This window comes from Orcinus orca, chromosome 17, assembly GCF_937001465.1.
Source record: "Orcinus orca chromosome 17, mOrcOrc1.1, whole genome shotgun sequence".
Classification (NCBI taxonomy): domain Eukaryota; kingdom Metazoa; phylum Chordata; class Mammalia; order Artiodactyla; family Delphinidae; genus Orcinus; species Orcinus orca.
In genome coordinates this window covers 68,629,683-68,651,532 of record NC_064575.1, presented here as the reverse complement: position 1 = coordinate 68,651,532, position 21,850 = coordinate 68,629,683, and the positions used below count along the sequence as shown (strand labels likewise).

Below are 21,850 nucleotides of genomic sequence, written 5' to 3'. Positions count from 1 at the left end.
GTAATTTTATATGAAAATCTTTTATATATACACATGAATTTCTAACATATTTCTAATAAATCATATATACATTTATGAAATTTGTCTTCTTAAATAAGTATGCAGAACATGGGTTGAACTATTCCTGATACCAAACGATCATTGTTAAAAACTTCAGTCAGCCTTTGCTGCAGTACGTTGACGTTGATGCCTTCAGTTGTTTTTTTTTTGTGGGAAGTTTTGCTGTATGTACTAAATGCCCCCACACACCCCCAGTTGTGTTTCACAAATTATTTATTCTTCACTTGACTTTGGGGTGATCAGATAATCTAGCCTGTTCGATTAGGAGTATAGTGTCTGTGAGAATTGGATATGGTCTGAGGGGTAAATGTTAAATATTTTGGTTTTTGTACTTCATCCACATCCCTGTCTCATTTTTAATTTCTGAATTTATTCTGTGCTCTGAATACTTAGTTCAGAAACAATGGTTAAGTAAATGGTCTTTTGCTTTGTTAGCAAAGTAGTTATCAGAGGTAACAATGAAACTATAAAAATACTTGGAGAAAACCTATGAACATTATTTAAATGATCTCTGAATGCAAATGGCCTTTCTGAGTGTGAAACAAAACTTAGAAACCGTAGAGAAAAGGTTGACTGAAGTTATAGAGATTAATTTTTTTAATCATTAGAACAGTTTGAAAACAAAACTCGTCCATGGTGAATACTTGTGGAGTATTTTTTCTTTGGTTTTGTTTGTTTTTATGTGCCTTGTTTTTTTTCCTACCTGGTATTCGAACATAGGAATGTTTAGGGACTGTGCCATTATGTGTGTCAGTTGGAGGTTCTGGCTCCATGGTGGAAGTCAGAAGGGGCCAGGTCTTCTTCCTTTGTCTCCTAGCAGTTTGTTTTGCCACAGCATAATCCCAACACTGCTGATAGAAGTAATTAATTTGCTTGCTCCATGTTCAGATTTCTAGGCTAGAGCATCTGAGTTGCTGAGTTTAAATCAAACCACACCCAGATTGCTTTCAATAAATTGCTTCTCTGGGAATTGACTGGGATATGGATTTAGGAATTTTTATTTGTTTTTTTGGATGGTTTCCTCCCTTTTCTCTGCTTCTCTTGCTAGAACTCCTATTATTTGTATGTCATGTGTTCTACACCAGCCTTCCAACTTCCTTGTGCTTTCTTTCCTATTTTTTATCTTTTTTTTTTTTTTGCTCAAAATTTTTGGAGTTTTTTTCAATTTTATATTCCAATTTAATTTTTATTCTGATTCTCTGCATATTTCTTTTTTTAAAAAATGTATTATCCTGTTGGAAGGGATATCATTGGTTACTTCTCAGACAATATTAATGGTCACTTTTGAATTTTTTTCCCTCTACTGGTTTTCTTTTCCTTGTATACTCTTATTTCCTCCAAGTCACTTTTCCCACTTTGTTCTGGTCTCTCTTTATGTTAATGCTTTCTTCAACTATCTGGTGACCCTTGGTTGGATGTTTTAGATGAGAATAGAGCACTGAAATAGCTGATTTGAAGCTCTGTATTACCAGCAAGATTTGTGGACTGTGGTCTTCCTTTTAGAGGAATCTGGCTAGATTACTATGAGAGTGTCTTACATGTAGTAAACATTTGTCAAGTAAAGTAATGTATTTCTAATTAGTAGACCTCTTTCACTCTTTTTTCCACTGTGTGACTCTATACAAAGGACGGAATTGAATACTAACCTGAAAACTTGCTTATGTTTTCAGATGAATTATGTTTTTAAGTTATCATATTTTATTTTATTAACTTTTGAATAGACATGTAAATTCTGTTGTCTTCTCGTAATTATTTTTTGGCTTAGTTTTCAGATAACTATTATCGTGCAGAAATGATTGATGCCCTTGCCAACTCTGTTACGCCTGCAGTCAGTGTGAATAATGAAGTTCGAACTTTGGATAATTTAAATCCGGATGTGCGACTCATTCTTGAAGAAATCACTAGGTTTTTGAATATGGAAAAACTTCTTCCGAGTTATAGACACACCATCACTGTCAGGTATGATGATTCTTCGTATTTGTTTCTTAAAGTTATTTGCTTTCATAATTATAAGAGAAATTTATTTGCATAGAGAATTGGGAAATATAGTAAAGTAAAAGAAAATCCTATATGATTCTACCACCCATGGATAAATTATTGCTATTTTGGAGAATGGCCTTCTAAATTTTTTCCACTGGTAACTATATAAATTTTAAATTATTTGCCATATTGTATATATAGTTTTTATATTCTGCTTATATCATAAACACTTTCTCATGTCATCAGAAATTCTTCATAAGCATTGTATTTGATGTCTGCATAATCTTTTATCCCATTGGATATAATTTAAACTCTATTATAGTTTATTGTTTATTATTGTATAATTATAATAGTTATATAATAATTATAATATAATATTATTATATTATATTATTAGTTTATTGTTAGGCTTCTTTTACGGCTTCTGTCAACTTTGTATGTATGACTGTCGACAAGTTCTGTCTATTTCATGAGGAGTTCGCTAAAAAAAAGTTGATTTACCCATTCAACATTATGAACAGTTTCAACTTTCCATATATACTAGTGAATAAACTATATATGTATTACTAAAACTTTTGGAGAGAATACTTTATTTAAGTTATGTTTTATGCTAAATACATTTTTCTGAAGTGTGTTCCAGTTAAAATACCTGAAACTGAATTTCCAAAGTTTTGAAATTAGTTTTCTTTTAATAGGGTTTTTTATTGTCATTGCAAAAATTGAATGTTAAAAAATTAAAAAGTGGATTCAAATTACATTCATTTTTCAGCTTACTGTTACGGATTAATTTCTAATGCCTTGGAAACAAGTTTAAAAGAGTATTTAACTATAAATACATTTTCCTAGTTGTTTGAGAGCCATACGAGTGCTTCAGAAGAATGGCCATGTGCCAAGTGATCCAGCTCTTTTTAAATCTTACGCAGAATATGGCCACTTTGTGGACATCAGGATAGCAGCTTTGGAAGCAGTTGTTGACTATACTAAAGGTAATGCTTTAGAAATATATGCCCATAATCATTTTATCAATAGAAAGAATTGTTTACCATTTACTATTTAGTTATTAGGGTTTTCATATTATGTACAATACAGATATTTTGATTTTAAATTCTTGACTCACTGATTGAGAGTTTTTGGTAAATGTAGAATTCATATAAAAATTAGTAAATGAGGGAAAAGAAAAGAGTTATAGATAGATATCTTTGGTCTTTCTGAAAAGTTAGTGTATCATTTTATAGCTTTAATTACATGTTATTTTAAGAAATAGAAGGTTGGGGAGAAATTTCTAATTACATAAGGTTTCAAGAAAACATTTTGGGGCTTCCCTGGTGACGCAGTGGTTGGGAGTCCGCCTGCCGATGCAGGGGACGCAGGTTCGTGCCCCGGTCCGGGAGGATCCCACATGCTGTGGAGTGGCTGGGCCTGTGAGCCATGGCCGCTGGGCCTGTGCGTCCGGAGCCTGTGCTCTGCAATGAGGGAGGCCATGGCAGTGAGAGGCCCTCGTACCGCAAAAAAAAAAAAAAAAAAAAAAGAAAACATTTTGTACCTGTCAAAACTGTTATCTGTGAAAGTAGAGCAAGAGGTACAAGTAGGAACTTCAGGAGGGGGATTAGGCAAGGCTTTGTGAAGTTGAAAAAAAACATAAGGAAAAATATGAATAAGAGAACACTACATATTCAAAACATTTTCAGAAATAGAAGAAAGTTAAGGAGATGAAAATATTTTTAAAAATTGTCATAACGGGCTTCCCTGGTGGCACAGTGGTTGAGAGTCCGCCTGCCGATACAGGGGACACAGGTTCGTGCCCTGGTCCAGGAAGATCCCACATGCCGCGGGGCGGCTGGGCCCGTGAGCCATGGCCGCTGAGCCTGCGCGTCCGGAGCCTGTGCTCCGCAATGGGAGAGGCCACAACAGTGAGAGGCCCTAGTACTGCAAAAAAAAAAAAAAAAATTGTCATAAAGAATAGAGCAGGTGGAAGAAAAGCAATAATCCCAGAAATAATAGAATACTTTGAAAGAGTGTAAATGAGACTGACCTAAGCTAGAGTCTGATGAAATTTAAAATTTTAAGGTTAAGGAAAAAAATGTATAAGTTCCTAGGAATATCAGAACCCAGTTATTGTACAAGGTGAAAAAATACTGTGGCCTGTAACTTCTTCAGAATAAGAAGAGTTCAAAAGACAGTGAACACAGGCTAACATAATGCTTAGGGAAAATTATGACCTAAGATTTTCTACTTTGCCAAGTTGTTGTTCCTATAGCCTTGAAGACTTAGAAGTACATTTCCTATGTAACATTTTAAAAAACAAAATTCTGAAAGATAATTTTCAGCTGACCTGTAAAGGAATCAAAATAATAACTCAAGATTGATGAAAGTGTGATATGAAAGGCCCAGTGACAAGCAACTATGCCTATAAAATAAAGAGCTAAGCTTAAATATTTGTTAACATGGTTGTAAAATTTAATGCAAATTTCAAAGAAATTCTTAAAAAATAACATGTCAGTATAAGAACTATGTAAATTAATCTAAAATTCCAGATTATACTAAAATATGGGAAGAATAAAGAAGTTATGATAACATTCTCATCTGAATGTAGAAAGAGAGGAATGGGTGAGGGAAATTCTTTAGTAGATACTGGTTAAGTTTCTCATGTTAAGTAGAGGAAAATATACTCAAATCCTTATAATTTTTTGTAAATTTCAATAGAAATACTGCTTCTAGAAAGACATTATAAAAGAGTAAGAACAATATAGTGTGTGTGTTGTATGTGTTGGCCCAAGTTCAGAAAGGACTGTCATTTGTTCTTCCTTTTTGTTGAGGGTTAAAGTAGTCTTTCTTTTAAAAAATGCTGGTTAAAATAAGAACGTTTTTTCACGTATTTCTTGGCAAGAAAAGAAATGTAATCTTATGTCAGTTTTCAGTTTTATTTTGCCTTTTACCAATTTGTGAAATATGGAAATCTTGAGGTCTACCAAATATGCCATTATTCCCAGCCAAGTTATATGAATGATGTTCACTCACATAAATCATATAATATGAAGAATTCATGAATTAGTACTACCTGAAATCAAATAGAATGCTAATATTATGATTTCCAAAAAGAATGCTAAATTAATAAGTGTAATTTAATTGAGAGATATTTAAGTGTGAACCATAAATCCAGTTCATTAGAAAATGAAAAAGTGGAAAATATTAGAAATAAAATTCTAAAAATAAAGCTTTTCAAATCATAAAAGCAATACTTTTTGAAAAGGTAAATGGAAATAGCTAATAAGTTATTTTGTTAAAGTTATTTATATTTATAGTACTAGTTTTGCAGTTGTTTCTTATGTTATAGTGAAAAGTTAAGGCTGCTCTTTTGTCTTAAATGAAAGAAACCACTTGGGCAGAAACAGTTTACCATACTGTATGATATAGTTGAGATACCATTGAGTATCGAACCTCTCTATAATTTGATTTAAGCATCTAGAAAAACAATTTAAACACATTTCCATTTAGAGTTAATCATCTCTAATTTAGAGCTCTTAATAAATTACAATTTGTTTTATGTTGTATTTACTGTTGATTTGCGCCTTAGTGGAAAATATACTCTTGGTCCTGTTTTATGTTTTGGCTACATATATAGCACAGTACTTGTAAAATTTGCCAAGTGGCCTGTTGCATTAAAACATGTAAGAAATCACCTACATCCTTCAACTCTGATTGGAAATACGGCTAAGGCAGAATCCTAAATATTAAAGGCAGAATCCTAAATATTAAGTATAAATTCCCTATTTGTCACTTGTTTAAATTTGTTATAATTAACAACAAAAGTATTTCTTTATTTTTATTTTCAGTGGACAGGAGTTATGAAGAATTGCAATGGCTACTTAATATGATTCAGAATGACCCTGTACCCTATGTAAGGTTAGTTTTTTTATGCTGTAATATTTTGTTTTTGTAAGTCCTAAAGTAAATAATTTCAGAGCATTATACTTGTTCCATGTATATGGAACATGTATATAATTTTTGAAAATATAGGAATATGTTATCCATTTACTCATGTCCTTATTTATTTTATTTGCCTTTGGAAAGACATTTTTAAAAATACATTGTTACTAAGGGTAATTCCCTGAATTTTACATGTGATTTCTATTGTAACTTAAAGAAAAGCTTGTGTATCCGTTTTTAGTGCACATGGAGGAAGAAAGCCCTTATCCTAAAACCTCTGTATCGATTGATTTAATCTATTTTAAAAGTAAATAAAAGCAGTGTTTTGATGTATCCCATTTGTTCCTTTCTATCTTATATAGAATCTTAATTTTTAATAAATGGACTTAGGATTTTAAAATGTAATATGACATTGTTAAAAATTTAGAAAATAAGGGATAATAAAAGAAAATCCTGGTCCTGACGTGGTAACTATTTTCATTTTTGTATTTTCTTCTTCATTTCTTTCATTTCTGCTGCTTTCTTTTGCAAAGTAGGATATTTATAGTGTATTCGTGCAGTATTAAAATTTTTACCATTTCTGCCGTCCTTTCTTTACACCTAGTAGACTCAAATTTGTGTTCACATGTTGTAATAATTCAGTCTCATAAAATGAAATTTGAAAGCTGGAAGATAATTTAGATTTTAGCTATTCCAACTAGAAATAAGAACACAGAGACATTGTCTTCTTCAACTTTACACATCAGTTGGCAGATATTTTTCATCTAAAAAAGCATACAAATAAACTCTGCCTTTTTTTTTTTTTTTTAAACTCTGCCTTTTAACTTCACTGAAATGCATCTGAGCATGAAGAATCCATGTAAGGGATTTCAGCTAACTGAAATCTATATTTCAAGTGTTTTAAATGATGCTTATTAAATAAATATTCTTTGTACAAAGTTCTTCTCTTTGTATTTCATAGTTCTTGATTTGTGATCTGAATTGTATTTTAAATAATTTGTCCTTGTATTGATGTGTACCAGGGGTAAGGTTGACATGGACAAAAATCTCATAATCACCCATTCTGAAGTAAATACTCATATAAAAGAGAATAGGCAGGAAACCAGCCTCATCTCTTTATCTGCCAGAGCTCATGCATTTGAAAGTTTATAATAAGATGCTGCTGATGACAAGTAGGGACAGAAAGTATAAATACAGTATAAATAAAGCTTATCATGTATTCATTTATGTTTTCAATTCACATCAAGAACTAACATCAAGGCACATATTTCTTTTTTTTTAATTAATTTACTTTTAACTTATTTTTGGCTGCATTGGGTCTTTGTTGTTATGCATGGGCTTTCTGTAGTTGAGGCGAGCAAGGGCTACTCTTCTCTGTGGTGCACAGGCTTCTTGCTGTGGAACACAGGCTCTAGGCACGTGGGCTTCTGTAGTTGTGGTGCGTGGGCTCAGTAGTTGTGACTCACGGGCTCTAGAGCGCAGGCTCAATAGTTGTGGCACACAGGGTTAGTTGCTCCGTGGCATGTGGGATCTTTCCGGACCAGGGCTCGAACCCGCATCCCCTGCATTGGCAGACAGATTCTTAACTGCTGCGTCACCAGGGAAGCCCCAAGGCATATATTTCTGAGATCTTAAAATTGTGTTTTGAGGATCATTTTCAGCAGATTATAATATTATATAATACTTGTAGTTATGTTTCTAAATTATATACTGTACAGTCTAAATGATTGCTTTTGAAATGTGGAGCTGTTAATGTCATTCAAATTTTAAGAGCACTGTTATTTACATTCTAAACTGAAAATCTGTATAAAGATATATTTCATGATTATATTTGATGTGTTTACTTCATAAGTGATGTGATTCATTTATATCACGAATAAGGAACCTCTTAGGCTTTACTTAATGTCATCTAGCCCATAGTTATAGTTAAAAAAAGTTCAACACATCTTGAAGAAAGTCTTTAATGGCAGTGAATGATCACAGGATAGGAGTGTTATTACCACATCAACAGTTATTGTATGTGTGTATTATTTGGTGTCTTGGGATATCTGTCTCTATTTTTGTGGGGGTTTTTTTTTCTCTATTTTTTATGCTTTGAATAGGAACTCTGTCCTTTTCTCTTTGTCCCCATCATTACCTTTTCTTTTCCTTCCTCCCTTCCTATCTATTTATATTGAGGTGTAATTGACATATTAGTTTCAGGTGTGTAGCATATTGATTCCATATTTCTATGTTTTAGAAAATGATCACCACTATAAGTCTGGTTAACATCCATTACCATACATAGTTACAGATTATTTTCTTTTGATAAGAACTTCTAAGATCTATTCTCTTAGCAACTTTCAAATATGCAACACAGTATTACTAACCATAGTCACCATGCTATATATTACCTCCCCATGACTTATTTATCTTACAACTTGGAAGTTTGTACCCTTTGACCCCATTCACCCATCTCACCACCACCCAGCTCCTGCTTCTGGCAACCACCAGTCTGTTCTATTACTTTTTCTTAAACTCGTTGAGTAGCCATCATATAGAACTGCTATATTCTGCTGTGTTAATTGGATAGAATTCTTAATCTTAAAGGTAGGTAAACGTTTCTGTTTCTGTCTTAAAATCAGTGACATTCGTCTCTCCTGCCCCCAAAAGAGCGTTTTATTTTTATGGCTTTTGGTTGATTTTTAAACTCCTAATAGTAAGATGGTCATTAATAAGAAATTTTTTTTAGCTGTTGATTTAAAAAATTTCTGTATTATTATGTATATCGCAATTGCTGATTTTTTGAGAGTTAGATAAAGCTCTGAAGAATTTGGGGGCTGAAACCTTAAAATTTAGAGGAAAGAAATTAGTTACTTGTAATTACTCCTGTATGCTTTAAAGCTAAATTTGAACACCATTTCTACAAGGATACTTTCTTGACTACCTGCACTAGGTCATGTCCCTCAAGTCATAATTGCCCATAAAATCCTACAGTTGTTCCTTTACTCAAGTACATACATAGTTCCTATGTATGTGTATTATTATAGTTTGATTTTTTTTGTTACTGCTGTCTCCCCCACGAGAGTATAAGTTTTAAAAAGACAGGGACCTTGTCTCCTTTTGCCATTGTATGTCTGGCACATAGCATGATGCTTTGCATATAGGTAATTAAATACATGTTAAACAAGTGGTTGAATATAATTTTTCCCCCTCTAATCATATATATGTTTAACTTAATTCATATGTTAAAGAAAAGTGATTTTATCTCTGTAGTGACAACTGTATGTAGAAAAAAACCTTAAGCTGTTTAATTATTTTTAAATGTTTGGGAAAGTTCTTGGTCTTTTATTTGGGTTTGATGTTTTAAATGTAATAATAGGGTTGTTGGCTTTCCTTGTATAGTCTTCTCTCAATAGAAGATTTTCAGGACTTCCCTGGTAGCCAGTGGTTAAGAATCCATCTGCCAATGCGAGAGACACGGGTTCGAGCCCTGGTCCGGGAAGATCCCACATGCCGCGGAGCAACTAAGCCCGTGCGCCACAACTACTGAGCCTGAGCTCTAGAGCCCATGCTCCACAACAAGAGGAGCCACCACAATGAGAATCCCTTGCACCGCAACGAAGAGTAGACCCTGCTCACCACAAATAGAGAAAACCTGTGCGCAGCAACAAAGACCCAATGCAGCCAAAAATAAATAAATAAATGAAAGATTTTCAGATTGTAAATCAGTTCTTTATTAGGATATCTTAAGAATTTAAGTAAGTGTGCTTTGGTGCATTGTTTTTAAAACAAATTTACATTTTTGAAAATTACAGTTTCCTTTCAATGGGAATAACTTAAAATGCTCATTCAGATTTGCAAAAATATAAACTCACATTAAGAAGACAACTTAAAAATAGCGTATAATTATTTCAACCAGAGCAATAATTCTTAACATTTTGGATTATTCCTTTCCAGTCATTTCTATGCATGTATATTACTTTTTACATTAATAAGAAGAACTTATTAAATATATTTACTTTAGATTTGGGTAGGATTATTTTAAAGATGACATGGAATTATCTTCTCATGTTGGAATCAAGCATGCATATATGATCACAATATATCATTTCCTCAAGGGACACACTTACACTGAATGCCTTTTCTCCAGAGAGATTTTGAACATTTTTCTGGTTTCGATTTGACTGCATTTCTTATAGATAGTGATTGGCAATGGGATTGGACTAGTCCATCAAGAAATTTGTCAGTTGTTTAGGGAAATAATGTGTTGTTTTTGCTACCATGAACATGGCATAAACCCATGATTTTCTCAGGATTTGCTTCAGGTCTGTTTCGTATATCTGAAGTGTATGCTTATTGTGAATTTTGTTTAATCTCTTAAAAATTAAGCATAAGATTCTCATTTTCTGCCCTTAAACTTTATCTCCTCTGAGTATTGCGTTGAGTGTTTAGTCAGTTATAAATACTTCCTTGTGAAAGCCTTTCTTCTATCATCTAAACTTTAAAGAAAAATAACTTTTGAAAAAATGCTTAATTTACTAAAAGTAGTACACATAATAATCATTATTGCTCTTTTAATTATAATTTCAGAGCTATCCCCAGAGTACCATTTACAATTCATTGGCATGGCTGTAAAGAGTTTGTAATGATCTGAGTAAATACGATGAAGTTTTATTTGTTGGGCCCTACGGTATTTGGGGTAATTGGGGAAGCAGCCGGATAGAAACTTAACTTTTCTTCTTCATGCAAATTAAAAGTATTAACATTAACATCTTCTAAAGAAAAATCCATCCACGTTTTAAACGGTGTTATTTACCTGTAATACCGATCTATTCTTACAAACAGAAATTGCTCCTAAAGATATGAAAATATCTTTACTCATAAAGATATGAAAATATGGATATGAAATATCCATAAGGTATGTATCCCCTTTCGTATTACCTATGTATAAATTGCATCTATAACCACATTTCACGTTTGGTTCTCGTAGCCTTTCAATAGTCTTCAGTCTTAAAATGTCAAATCACAAAAGTATGTTAACAGTGAAAGTCACATCTTTCAGTTTTACAGACAAGATATTGAAGCCAAAAGGGGTTAAGTGACTTAAACTACAGCCTTGCAGTTCTACTTTCCTCCCATCTTTTTTTCAAGTACAAATCCAATATGATCTCTTGCCACTAAACGTAAAAATTTCCCAGGTTCAACTTCTTTAAGGTCTTGCTAACCTCAACAAATATAATGACCTAAGTTTCTTTCTTCCTTAGTTATACCCAAGCCTTCCATTATTCTGAGATCTTGAATTTCTCAGACCTAGTCCTAGACCTGGCTTTTATCCTGAATGCTAGACTACTGCCGTGGCTTCCTTGCTTCTCCTTTTCTTTCTCTATTCTTTTTTTATGGTGTCTCCTGCTCGTAGCATTGAGCATTTGTTTTTCAAATTTTGTATTGGTCACATTGTCCTATTTTTCAGAAGACTCCATAATGTGTTTGGGTAGCCTTTCATGTAAGATAAAAACTTCCAATAGTGGAGTTTAACTCCTATCCTCTGTGAGGATACTTTTCTTAATTGACTCTCTTAAGCTTCTGCTTATTTTGAGGAAACTTTTTTGCAATCTCCATATGTAAAATAGTGCTGCACATTTTTATGCTTTGCAAAGTTACTATAATAATAAAGTTTATATTGTCTCAAATGTAGACTTCTTGGCCTACATGTGATTTTTTTTTTGCCTCATTTTAAGATTTTTATATTTACTAACCAGTCTTTTTTGTAAACTTTTCTAAGAAGAGTAAAATGTTCATTTTAGAAGTGGGATAGGAAATGTTGGTTAGGAATATGTAGAGTCAGGTTTTAGAAGACGTCATTGTACCCTAAGGCACTTTTAGAGAGAACAAATCCACCAGAATTTTTTAGTAAAAAAACAATAGTAAATGTTTAGAATGCAACATAATGTCTTTTGAAATGGAACTAAAACACAAAGCTAGATCTCAGAAGAGAGACGATAAAATAGGAAGGAGGAACTGCAGATAATTTTCAAAAGTTTTCATTTAATGGTTAGCAAAAATTTAATTTTTCTTTATCTTTCAGACATAAGATTCTAAACATGTTAACTAAGAACCCACCATTTACTAAGAACATGGAGTCTCCCTTATGCAATGAAGCTTTGGTAGATCAACTTTGGAAACTTATGAATTCTGGTAAGACAGCAATGGCTTTAAAAATTTTTTTTATTATTGGGGTATTTTCATTTTATAACAGGTTATCCATACTAAAGAACTGTGGTTAATTTTTGTCCTTTTTTTTTTTTTTTTTTTTTTTTTTTAAGGAGAATACTTACCTTCACAGTAGTGGCTGTGATTATATTTGCTAAGGACATAGACACTCACTTTGCCCCACAGGGTGGTTGAGGAAACAAAAATATTAATTTATGGGAAAGTGTCCCAAATGTTTAAAGAGCTGTAGACATGAATTTGCAAATATTATTATTTTTATTTCAGAAGGTTACAGAGGGTTGAAAAAATGGCTTCTCACCTCTTTGCCCTAGCCTCCTAGTGGCCTTTCCCAGAGGTAACCAATTTCTTGTGTATCCTTTTCAGAGCAGTGCATATTGTTACTGTTCTGCACCTTGGAGATCATGGTATCTCATCACAGTTTTAATTTCCATTATTTAAGTGAAGTCGAGAGGCAGTTAGTGCTCCCAAGCATGAGCTCTGGAGCTAGTTTGCTGAGGGTTAAGTCTCAGCTGGATGACTTACTCTCAATGTGACTTGTCTAAGCCTATCGTTTTTCATTTTTAAAATGCAGGTGATGATGGTACCTACTTCTGCAAACTGAAAATTAAATGAGTTCATATTTGTAAAGCACAGTAACTAGTTCATATTATGTGCTCAAAAATGTTGTTATACTAACATAGTAATGATATCATTATACTTCTCATATATGTCAGCTATTTGTAGTTCCTTTCATGTAAGTCATTCATTTTCTTTGCCATTTTTATTTAATTGAATTATTGGTCTTTTCCTATTGACTTCTAACTGTAGTATATATGTAAAAAAAATTTGCCTTATGTCTCTGATATGTTGAAATTGTAATACTGGTTTTGATTTAAAATTCACTGGTTTTGATTTAAAATTCAATCAAAAGCTAGGCTGAAAAGTGTTTTGCTTAAAGACAAGTTGTTACAGATAGACGGTGAGGGAGCAGTGGGTATTCATTCTAATAAATATGTCACTTTACCTTCTTTCTAGAATATTGGAAAATAACTTGCCCTGCCTATCTTATTAGTGACTGCTTCACTGAATCACAACTAAATACCAAGTTCTGATTCTTTTTCAAAAATTATTTAATTTACTATCACTGAGATATTGTGGTTGTATAACTTCCGTCCCTCAGTTTCAATAGTCATAGTCCAATAACCCCAAGTAAAGGCACCATAGTAGATATTTCATTGAAATTTAATAAAATTGAAAATAGAATGGCCCTTGTCCTCAAAATATTCAGAAAACAACACATAATCCAGTTTATGTCGATATTGCCAAATTATTATTCTCATATTTTCCCTAATACCTAGAAGAATAAGTGCTACTGTTTACATGTTTTATATTTTGCTACTGGTGGTTACCTTAAAGAATGTTGGTGATTACTGTCATTTAGATCCAGGGGATGAGCACACAAGTTCACAAACTTGTAAAGGATCATTCAGCAGTTAATATGTGGCACAAACTGTACTGTGTTGAATATATTCTTAGTAAGAATGCATGATTCCATGGTTGTGATGGATTACAACTTTGAGGAAGGCATAATGAAGTACAAAGAATTCTCATATCACCTTCTAGGGAAGATTTCATGGACAAAATAAATGTGTGTTTAAGATTAATGAGACAATCTCTGTAAAACATTTGAAGCCCATTGGAAGATTGTGGTTATACAAACTCAAGGTCTGATTGATGTTTAGTATTTATTTTTGATAGTGTTCAGTATAAAGTACAGTTACTGCTTCAGTTTGGAATTCTCTGTGCCAATAATCTAAACAGAACAGATCAGTGAGGCCATGGTCATAAGCAGTTTTTTGCTTGGTTCTTCAGATAAATAACTGGGAGCAATATGAACAGTGGGAGTGGCACAAATAATTGGGAGGGTTTTTTGGTTTTGTTTTTCTTTTTAATGTTTTTGGAGAACATTGGGCATTAGGGAAGATTGATTAGAAGGTTGCCCATTTCCCTTCCAAGCCTGGGCCTCTGGGATACATAAATGAATCTGATCTAAGAAATTCCTTTAAAGTTTTTTTTTCCAATAATAAGTAGTATCATGTTGCAGAGTTTGTCTGCACAAAATAACATAAAAGGAAAATACCATATAATTTCATTATATCTCCACTGTTCAGATTTGAGTGTATTTGGTCTTTAGGGAAAAAAATTGCTCTTTGTGTATATGTGTATGGACATAGTTGTAGTGAAGTTTTTAAATTGCATTTTATCATGAGAATTTTTCACATTGCTATATTACCTTCTTAACAGTTACTGTTTTAAGAAATGTTAATGAGAACTCACTTGTAACAAAAGGAGCTAGAGCATCATCTAAGTCCCTAAATCCTTTGGAACTCTGCCTGCCCCTTACTCTTTATTGGGGTTCCTGGGTTATCACGTCACTTGAGATAAGCATTATCTTGATTTACATATGGAGAACAAATAAATTGTGGGCGATAGGGATTTAATTATATTTAATTCATTTATTTTTGTCCTGTTCCAAGGTGGATTTGAAAGGTGTTGACTTTGCTTAGTTATAAAATTTTTGAACTCATTTGAAATATATGGAGACGTATCATGGCGGTTAAGGAAGGATCATCTTATGAGATGGTCATCAGGTACTCCTGAGGAATCAAAGTTTCTTTGCTTAGCTGGTTTCAGAAACTTTTCAATAAGAGATTAATTGCAGTAGGATACATAGAAACAGGATTTAGAAAATTGAAATTAGTTTGAAAGTAAGATGAACTAAGAAATCACATTTGTGCTTTTTAAAAAATTGATATATCATTCAATGACTATTAGTAATACTCTTTTTAGAAATGTACCGGGGGGATTTTAATGGCTCTGTGCCAGAAGGAGTGTTCTCAGACTTCTACTCTCAAGATGCCAGGACTGCCTGGTATCTGCACTCTGCCTGCTGTGTGGTAGCTCCACTTATCCTTGAGTTTTGGGCGCTACTCAAGTATCTTCCTAACAGTTTTTGCTGTGAAAATACACACACACACACACACACACACACACACACACAAACAACTATAGATGTATGTACACGTGCATACTCATATTAGATATCTTAACTCATTCACTGGTTTAATTTTCCCATATAACATTTTCTCCCCACCATTTTGTTTCTAAAATTTTCAAAGCTTAGAAAAATTTAAAAAATGGTATAAAGAATAACCATATATTGAATATTTTCAGCTCTGTTAACTAGTTGTTAACATTTTACCATATTTACTTTCTCTCTTTTCACTCTCTGTGTATATGTTACAAACCCTCTTTTTCTGAATCATTTGAAAATAAGTTGCCTCATGATACTTTTCCCAAAATACTAAGCATATATTCCTAAGAATAAGGACATTCTCCTGCATCTACACAATACCATTATCATATATATCCCATATTCAGGTTTCCTCAGTTGTCCCCAAAAATGTCCTTATAGTTCCCATACAGCTTTTAAAGTAATAATCCTCCACAGAAAGTAACACATTTTTAAAGAGAAACATCTTTCACATTATATAGTCTTCATCCCTCGTTGCTTAAGAATCTTAAATAGTTTTATTTTTAGTTAAAAATATTACATTGTCCAGGGGCAATTCTTTTTAAGGGTTTCAAGTATTAATTTATTCATCAGTTATTTCTTGAGCACCTCCTGTTTGCCATTGTGCTATGTTTTTTGTTTTTTGTTTTTTTGTGCGGTACGCGGGCCTCTCACTGCTGTGGCCTCTCCCGTTGTGGAGCACAGGTTCCGGACGCGCAGGCTCAGCGGCCATGGCTCATGGGCCCAGCCGCTCCGCGGCATGTGGGATCTTCCCAGACCGGGGCACGAACCCGCATCCCCCGCATCGGCAGGCGGACTCCCAACCACTGTGCCACCAGGGAAGCCCCTGTGCTATGTTTTTGCATACAAAGATGCCTTTTCCATTAACTTAGTATAATGGAAAGAGAGACATAGGAACAGATAGACCATAATACAAACAGGTAGTTGCTAAAATAAAGAGAAGAGCAAAATACCCTGGTAACCTGAAGAACAGAACCGTGAGCCCTGCCTGGAATGCTGGACTATTCATGGAGTGGTGGTATTTGAGCCAGCTCTTGAGGAATGGAAAAGAGTTTATCAGGAGAAAGACATTTTAGGTAAGAGAATTAAGTATATGTAAAACCTTTGAGTTCTGAAAGGATATTTGGAAAATAGTGAGTGTTAATCTGGAAAGATAGATTAGGATCCAAAAGCAAAGGGCCTCAGGAATTTGTGTTTTATCCTGTAGGCAGCGAGGAGCAGGTGGAATTATGACCTGTCTGACTTCTGTTAGCTGTATGTATTTTTTTGCACACTGAAAGAAATCGTTTTCCTTTCCCAAAGAAAAATGTTTCAAAATTCAAAATATATGAGATCCTACTTTTTGTAGCTTTTAGGTAAAGTACTGGATTATAGCTCAACATGACAGTAATTTAAAAAATTCATTTAAAAAATAAAAACCTAAGAATCAGAAATTTTTATTGGTGCTTTTTTTTTTAAGTCAGTATAGTGTTTATTTCCCAGTTATAACAACTGCAACAGGTGTAAAGTCATTCTTTATAAAATTCACAAATCAAATTACTGAACATAAAATACAAAATTGTAATCACAGTAATAAAAAATGTTAACTAATTATAATATAGTAATTTGTTTAAAATAATTACACATCATTTTTCCATGGCAAATAAATTTATTACAGCAATTCCAGTATTTATTTGTAACTGTGTCTTATTCTATAGAAATGGCCACTGGACTAGACTACATTTTTTGTAATACTGTAGACCTTAAATCATGTTTAATAAATTTTCAGTTTGAGAATAAATTCTCCACTGGCGCTGATATTGACAGAGTTACGTGTAAACTGACAGCCAGATAAGTGTTTGGAACTGTGTGCAGTAAATTAATGCTGCATGATGATGTCCCATCAATATGTTATTCATTAGCATGTTCATCAGTAAATTTCAGTTGTAAATTTTTATGTACTTGTACGAATTCATTTCTACAGATTTCAAAGTATATATGTCATCTAGAGCAGAGGTCAGCTAACAGTGGCTCTAGGGCCAGATCTGACCCACCGTCTGTTTTTGTACAGCCCATAAGTTAAGAATGGCTTTTACATTTTTAAATGATTGGAAAAAATGTTAATAGTGTCTCATGACACCTGAAAGTTTTATGAAATTAAAATGTCAGCATCCACCAATAAAATTTTATTGGAACACAGTCCTGCTCATTTGCTTACGTATTGTCTATGGCAACTTTTACACTACAGCATCACAGCTGAGTAATTGAACAGAGACCAAAAGGCCCACAATGTCTAAAATACTATATTTTAAAATGTAACTACTTTCTCTGGTCTTGCCTGCTTAACAATGCTTTTTTCCCCCCTTAAGATAATAAGCATTCATTGAAGAGATACTATATCATCATGAAGGAAATTTTAGCCCTTACTCACAAGCTGCTCTTCATTGTTTGGCACTTCACTGTAAGAATGACATAAAAACATTTATGTAATTATTCAGAACATTGAAGGCTGTTTATTTACATCATAACTTTTATGTTTGAAAGTTTACGGCTGTGCTCTAGAGGGTAGAATGATGGACTACTTAAAATTCAGTTCGGTAGGATTTGCCAGGTTTCGGAATAAGAAAATAAACAATTTTGATATTAACATCAGATTTCAAAGTTCCGCCCCTCTGTTTCTCTCTCCCCCAAACCCTTCCTCTTAGAAATAGGAATGGTGGAAGAAAATTAAAACATTTTTATTAGACGTAATTCATTTTTTTGTCAGAAATTATATATGTAAATGCACACATGAATATATATGAAATTTGCTGTGTTTTTTTACTTTAGTGTAAGATAGACAGAAAGATCAGGACAGAACTACCATATGGCAGTCATACTTGTGTGGCCTAGCTGTACAAATTTTTAAGCTTCTGTCATCAATAAGGAGTGCTGGGTTTATTGAAAAATGTCCTGGGGAATTCCCGGGCAGTCCAATGCTTAGGACTCTGCACTTCCACTGCAGGGGGCACGGGTTTGATCCCTGGTTGGGGAACTAGGATCCCACAAGCCACAGGGCGCAGCCAGAAAAAGAAAAATGTCCTGAAAATGGTGGCTTTTAAAGTGAGCTTTCCTCTTAGCAGCTTTTTGGCTTGATCAGCTTTAACGTCAATTACTTCAGAAAATGAAGTGATGATCTTTTTTAAGATCAGATTTGTTATTTGGAGGATTTGTCTTTAGATACTTTCTGATTTGAATAGAGAACATCAACACTGAGCATTGTTCTTCTGATTCAGGTAAGCAGGGCTTGTCCCAAAGTATAACTGCTAATGAGACCAGAATGGACAGCATTTTTACCTGAGAGGAAAAAATGACTTGTTTTTCCATATATATGGGCATTCCTTGCCATATAAGTGATTGTGTTGGGAGGGGTAGCTAGAAGATTAAAGAAGGGTCTTCAGAATGCTATCACTGAGGGTAGAAATCAGGAGCTCTTCCAGGGCTTATTTCTCATAGAATTGGTTGATTTGGAATCATGGAATTTTAGACCTGAGAGGACCTTAAAGATTAAGTTAATTGTTCTCATTTTATGGCCTGGGCAGCTGAATTGCCCAGAATCACAGAGCTGACTAGTAAGTAAGCAGAAGTGTTTTTTCCGACTGTATTCCACTATAAAGTGACAACCATTTTAAGATGTTATGCCATGATTTTGAAACATGATGTTCTCATTTTTTTTCTGTCTTATAATTTTAACAGAAGCACTGCTTATTTTTTTAGCTCCCTCTTATCAGCCTTAAATTGTAATATTTATAAGTCAGTTTTTTGTGGGAAAAAAACATTTAATCAAGGACTTCCCCCAGGAACAGAAGAATAATGCTCATTCCTCCCTACAAATTGAAGGTCTACCAAAACCTTTACAAATCCAAAACCAAAAAGCCCACATAGAAATAAAAAGTAACAAAAACCATATTCTAGAGGTTCAGTGCTTTTAGCAGCTTTCATTCACTGTGCTGCCTAACCATCCTTAGCTGACTTTCAAAAAACAAAACAACACCCTAGCTCATCAAAATATACATTATCTACTTGCTTTTTAAAATTAATTTTTTAAGAAACTTTTAGTAATTCATACTCAGTTGCCTGACTTGTTTCAATGTCATCTACATTGTATAAAGATTCCAGGATCATTATTTGCAGTGGACATAATTGGGCAATACTGCTCTTCAAGGTTAAGTTTTATTCCAGTGTAAATGCACCCTAAGCCATTCTAGCTTCTTTACTGATAACGTGCCTGAGATTCACTTCTTTTCTTGCTATAGCCATGAATAAATAGATAGATACAGGGCTAGCTGCTCTGGCCGGATTCCCTCCCTTTCCTGAGAGGGTTGAGCCCCTCCAGCCTTTGTAATAAAAGGCCCAGGAATCTGATACCTATCCTTTGTGGAACATTTACATATGTAAAATTCTTTGAGAAGAATAATGAGTGCCTACAAAAAACTAGGCAATGTCAGTCCATTAAAGTATCCAAATATGGATATTCCAGAGAAGGAAATGGATTTCCAGTTATAAAATCCTTACTTTCACTCTGTACTGTTCTTCCGATTTCTGGTTTCTCTGTAGTTTTTATGATATAAAAACTCATACTTCTCAAGCTCCTGCCTCTTTCTCTTGCTTTCAGCAGTGTTATGTATCTGTTACCTTATCACACAGTAGCAAAACTGAAGATGTCTCAAATAGGATTGATAGCTGTTTAATGGCATGCATATTGCCAAGCAAGTGTGTAGTATATAGTAAGAACTCTGTAAATTAAAATTATAAATCCATGTGGATGTTCTTTGCACATAGTTAATATAATAGTTACCTATCTGTCAGAGTAAATCTTATCAAAATCGTACTTGCTTACAATGTATTTACTTATTCTAATATTTGTTGTTGAAAACCACAAAGCTTAATATTTATGCTGTCTAAAGTTTGCTGTAGCAACTTCTTTCCTTTTTGTTTCTCCTTTTTAAAACATTATGGTACCTGTTTGAAACCACATTTCTTGGCCGAAATTAAGTATTTATATGGTTTATTTTTCTTATCCAGAAGAATATTTCTTATTCTCACATGTTTTAAATTCTCTAGGTCATTTTAGATTCTGCCTAGAAACCATAGAAATTATCTAAACCTAGATGAAAATTTCACCTTGACAGTTCTGTTTGGTGGCAGTATCTACCTGGCGTGTTCCACTGGGGAAAAGAAGGCAAGTGAGGAAGAGTTCTGATGTCACTGTGCTCTGGTCTTTTATTGCTATAGGGTAAGGTATAATCTGAGACCAAAACCCTTATTTTGGAGATGAAGACACTGAGACTCATCAGAGAACTTGGAAAGTGTCTCTACTTTAAACTGAATTTCTACAGATGCAGTTTTCTTCTGGTTAATACATGTTTTATGACCTGTTGCCATCTCCAGGGTTTGCTTATTTTTGTTTTTTGGTTTTTTAAAATAAATACCTACTAGAACAACACAAATATGAAGGTGTTTAGCAAAATAGTTTACTTCTCTAAAATAAGTCAAAGTTTAGAATTGTGTTATTTCAAATAGTTGTAGGGTTTCTTACTGTATTTAAAACCTGAAAGTAATAAATTTGAGGGTTAGGAGAATTTGTTTCCAGTGGTAGGGTTCATGAAGGCTCTTGGTGTGCTGTCTTCCTAACAAGCTATTCAAGAAGAAAATCAGACAAGATAAACAGAATGAATGAATGTGGAGCAGTTACCAAGGAGGAGGAACTAAAAGGAGGATTTAGGGCTTCCCTGGCGGCACAGTGGTTGAGAGTCCGCCTGCCGATGTAGGGGACACAGGTTCGTGCCCCGGTCCGGGAAGATCCCACATGCCGTGGAGCGGTTGGACCCGTGAGCCACGGCCGCTGAGCCTGCGCGTCCGGAGCCTGTGCTCCGCAACGAGAGAGGCCACAACAGTGAGAGGCCCGTGTATAGCAAAAAAAAATAAATAAAAGGATTTAGAGCAAGAAAAAACACTGTTTTGGGAATATTAGATTTATGCTAGGTGTCTGATTTTTATTTTGTAGGAAGAATGAAAGAATAAAATATTTCCAGTTGTAAGATTGATGATTGCATTTGAACATTTATTGTTTCTGTAGCAGTTGTAGGTTCCCGTGTTATAAGAAGTGTCTTTAGAGTGGAGGGTTTGCCATTGGGGCCTAGGTCAATAGGTGGCTCCTTTAGGTATCATAACTCTCTCATCCCTTCCCTCTGTACAGGTTCTGGAGCATTTGAAAAATGTATGGATAAACGTGTATGTTGACTTTTTATTATTACTGTTATTTACTTCCTAGGTACTTCACATGACTGGCGGTTACGGTGTGGTGCTGTGGACTTGTACTTCACACTGTTTGGCCTCAGTAGACCTTCCTGCTTACCCTTGCCAGAACTTGGCTTGGTCCTTAATCTGAAAGAGAAAAAAGCTGTCTTGAATCCAACCATAATTCCAGAGGCCATAGCAGGCAACCAAGAAGCTGCGGTTAATCCAAGTAGTCACACACAGCTAGTTGGATTTCAGAACCCTGTAAGAATCACATGTGTTATAGAAGGTGTAGTTTTATTATGTAGAGCTCTGAAGAAGAGAATTGTTTCTTTTGAA

At 34.0% G+C, this 21,850-nt stretch overlaps 1 protein-coding gene across 9 annotated transcripts in view; it reads left to right on the top strand.

The window, feature by feature from the left end:
- Positions 1 to 21,850, top strand: part of TAF2 (TATA-box binding protein associated factor 2) — an 80,803-nt gene that overhangs the window by 42,940 nt on the left and 16,013 nt on the right. For 8 of the 9 annotated variants that reach the window (XR_007472762.1, XM_049700669.1, XM_049700666.1 and 5 more), the window contains 5 exons: positions 1,826 to 2,019; positions 2,887 to 3,026; positions 5,874 to 5,943; positions 12,035 to 12,144; positions 21,546 to 21,775. Coding sequence is in view for 7 of the 9 variants with exons in the window: in XM_049700669.1 (XP_049556626.1) it covers positions 1,826 to 2,019; positions 2,887 to 3,026; positions 5,874 to 5,943; positions 12,035 to 12,144; positions 21,546 to 21,775 (744 nt within the window). In the remaining 2 variants the exon portion in view is untranslated. The remainder of the gene's footprint in view (positions 1 to 1,825; positions 2,020 to 2,886; positions 3,027 to 5,873; positions 5,944 to 12,034; positions 12,145 to 21,545; positions 21,776 to 21,850) is intronic. The other variant, XR_007472763.1, reaches the window with a different exon arrangement.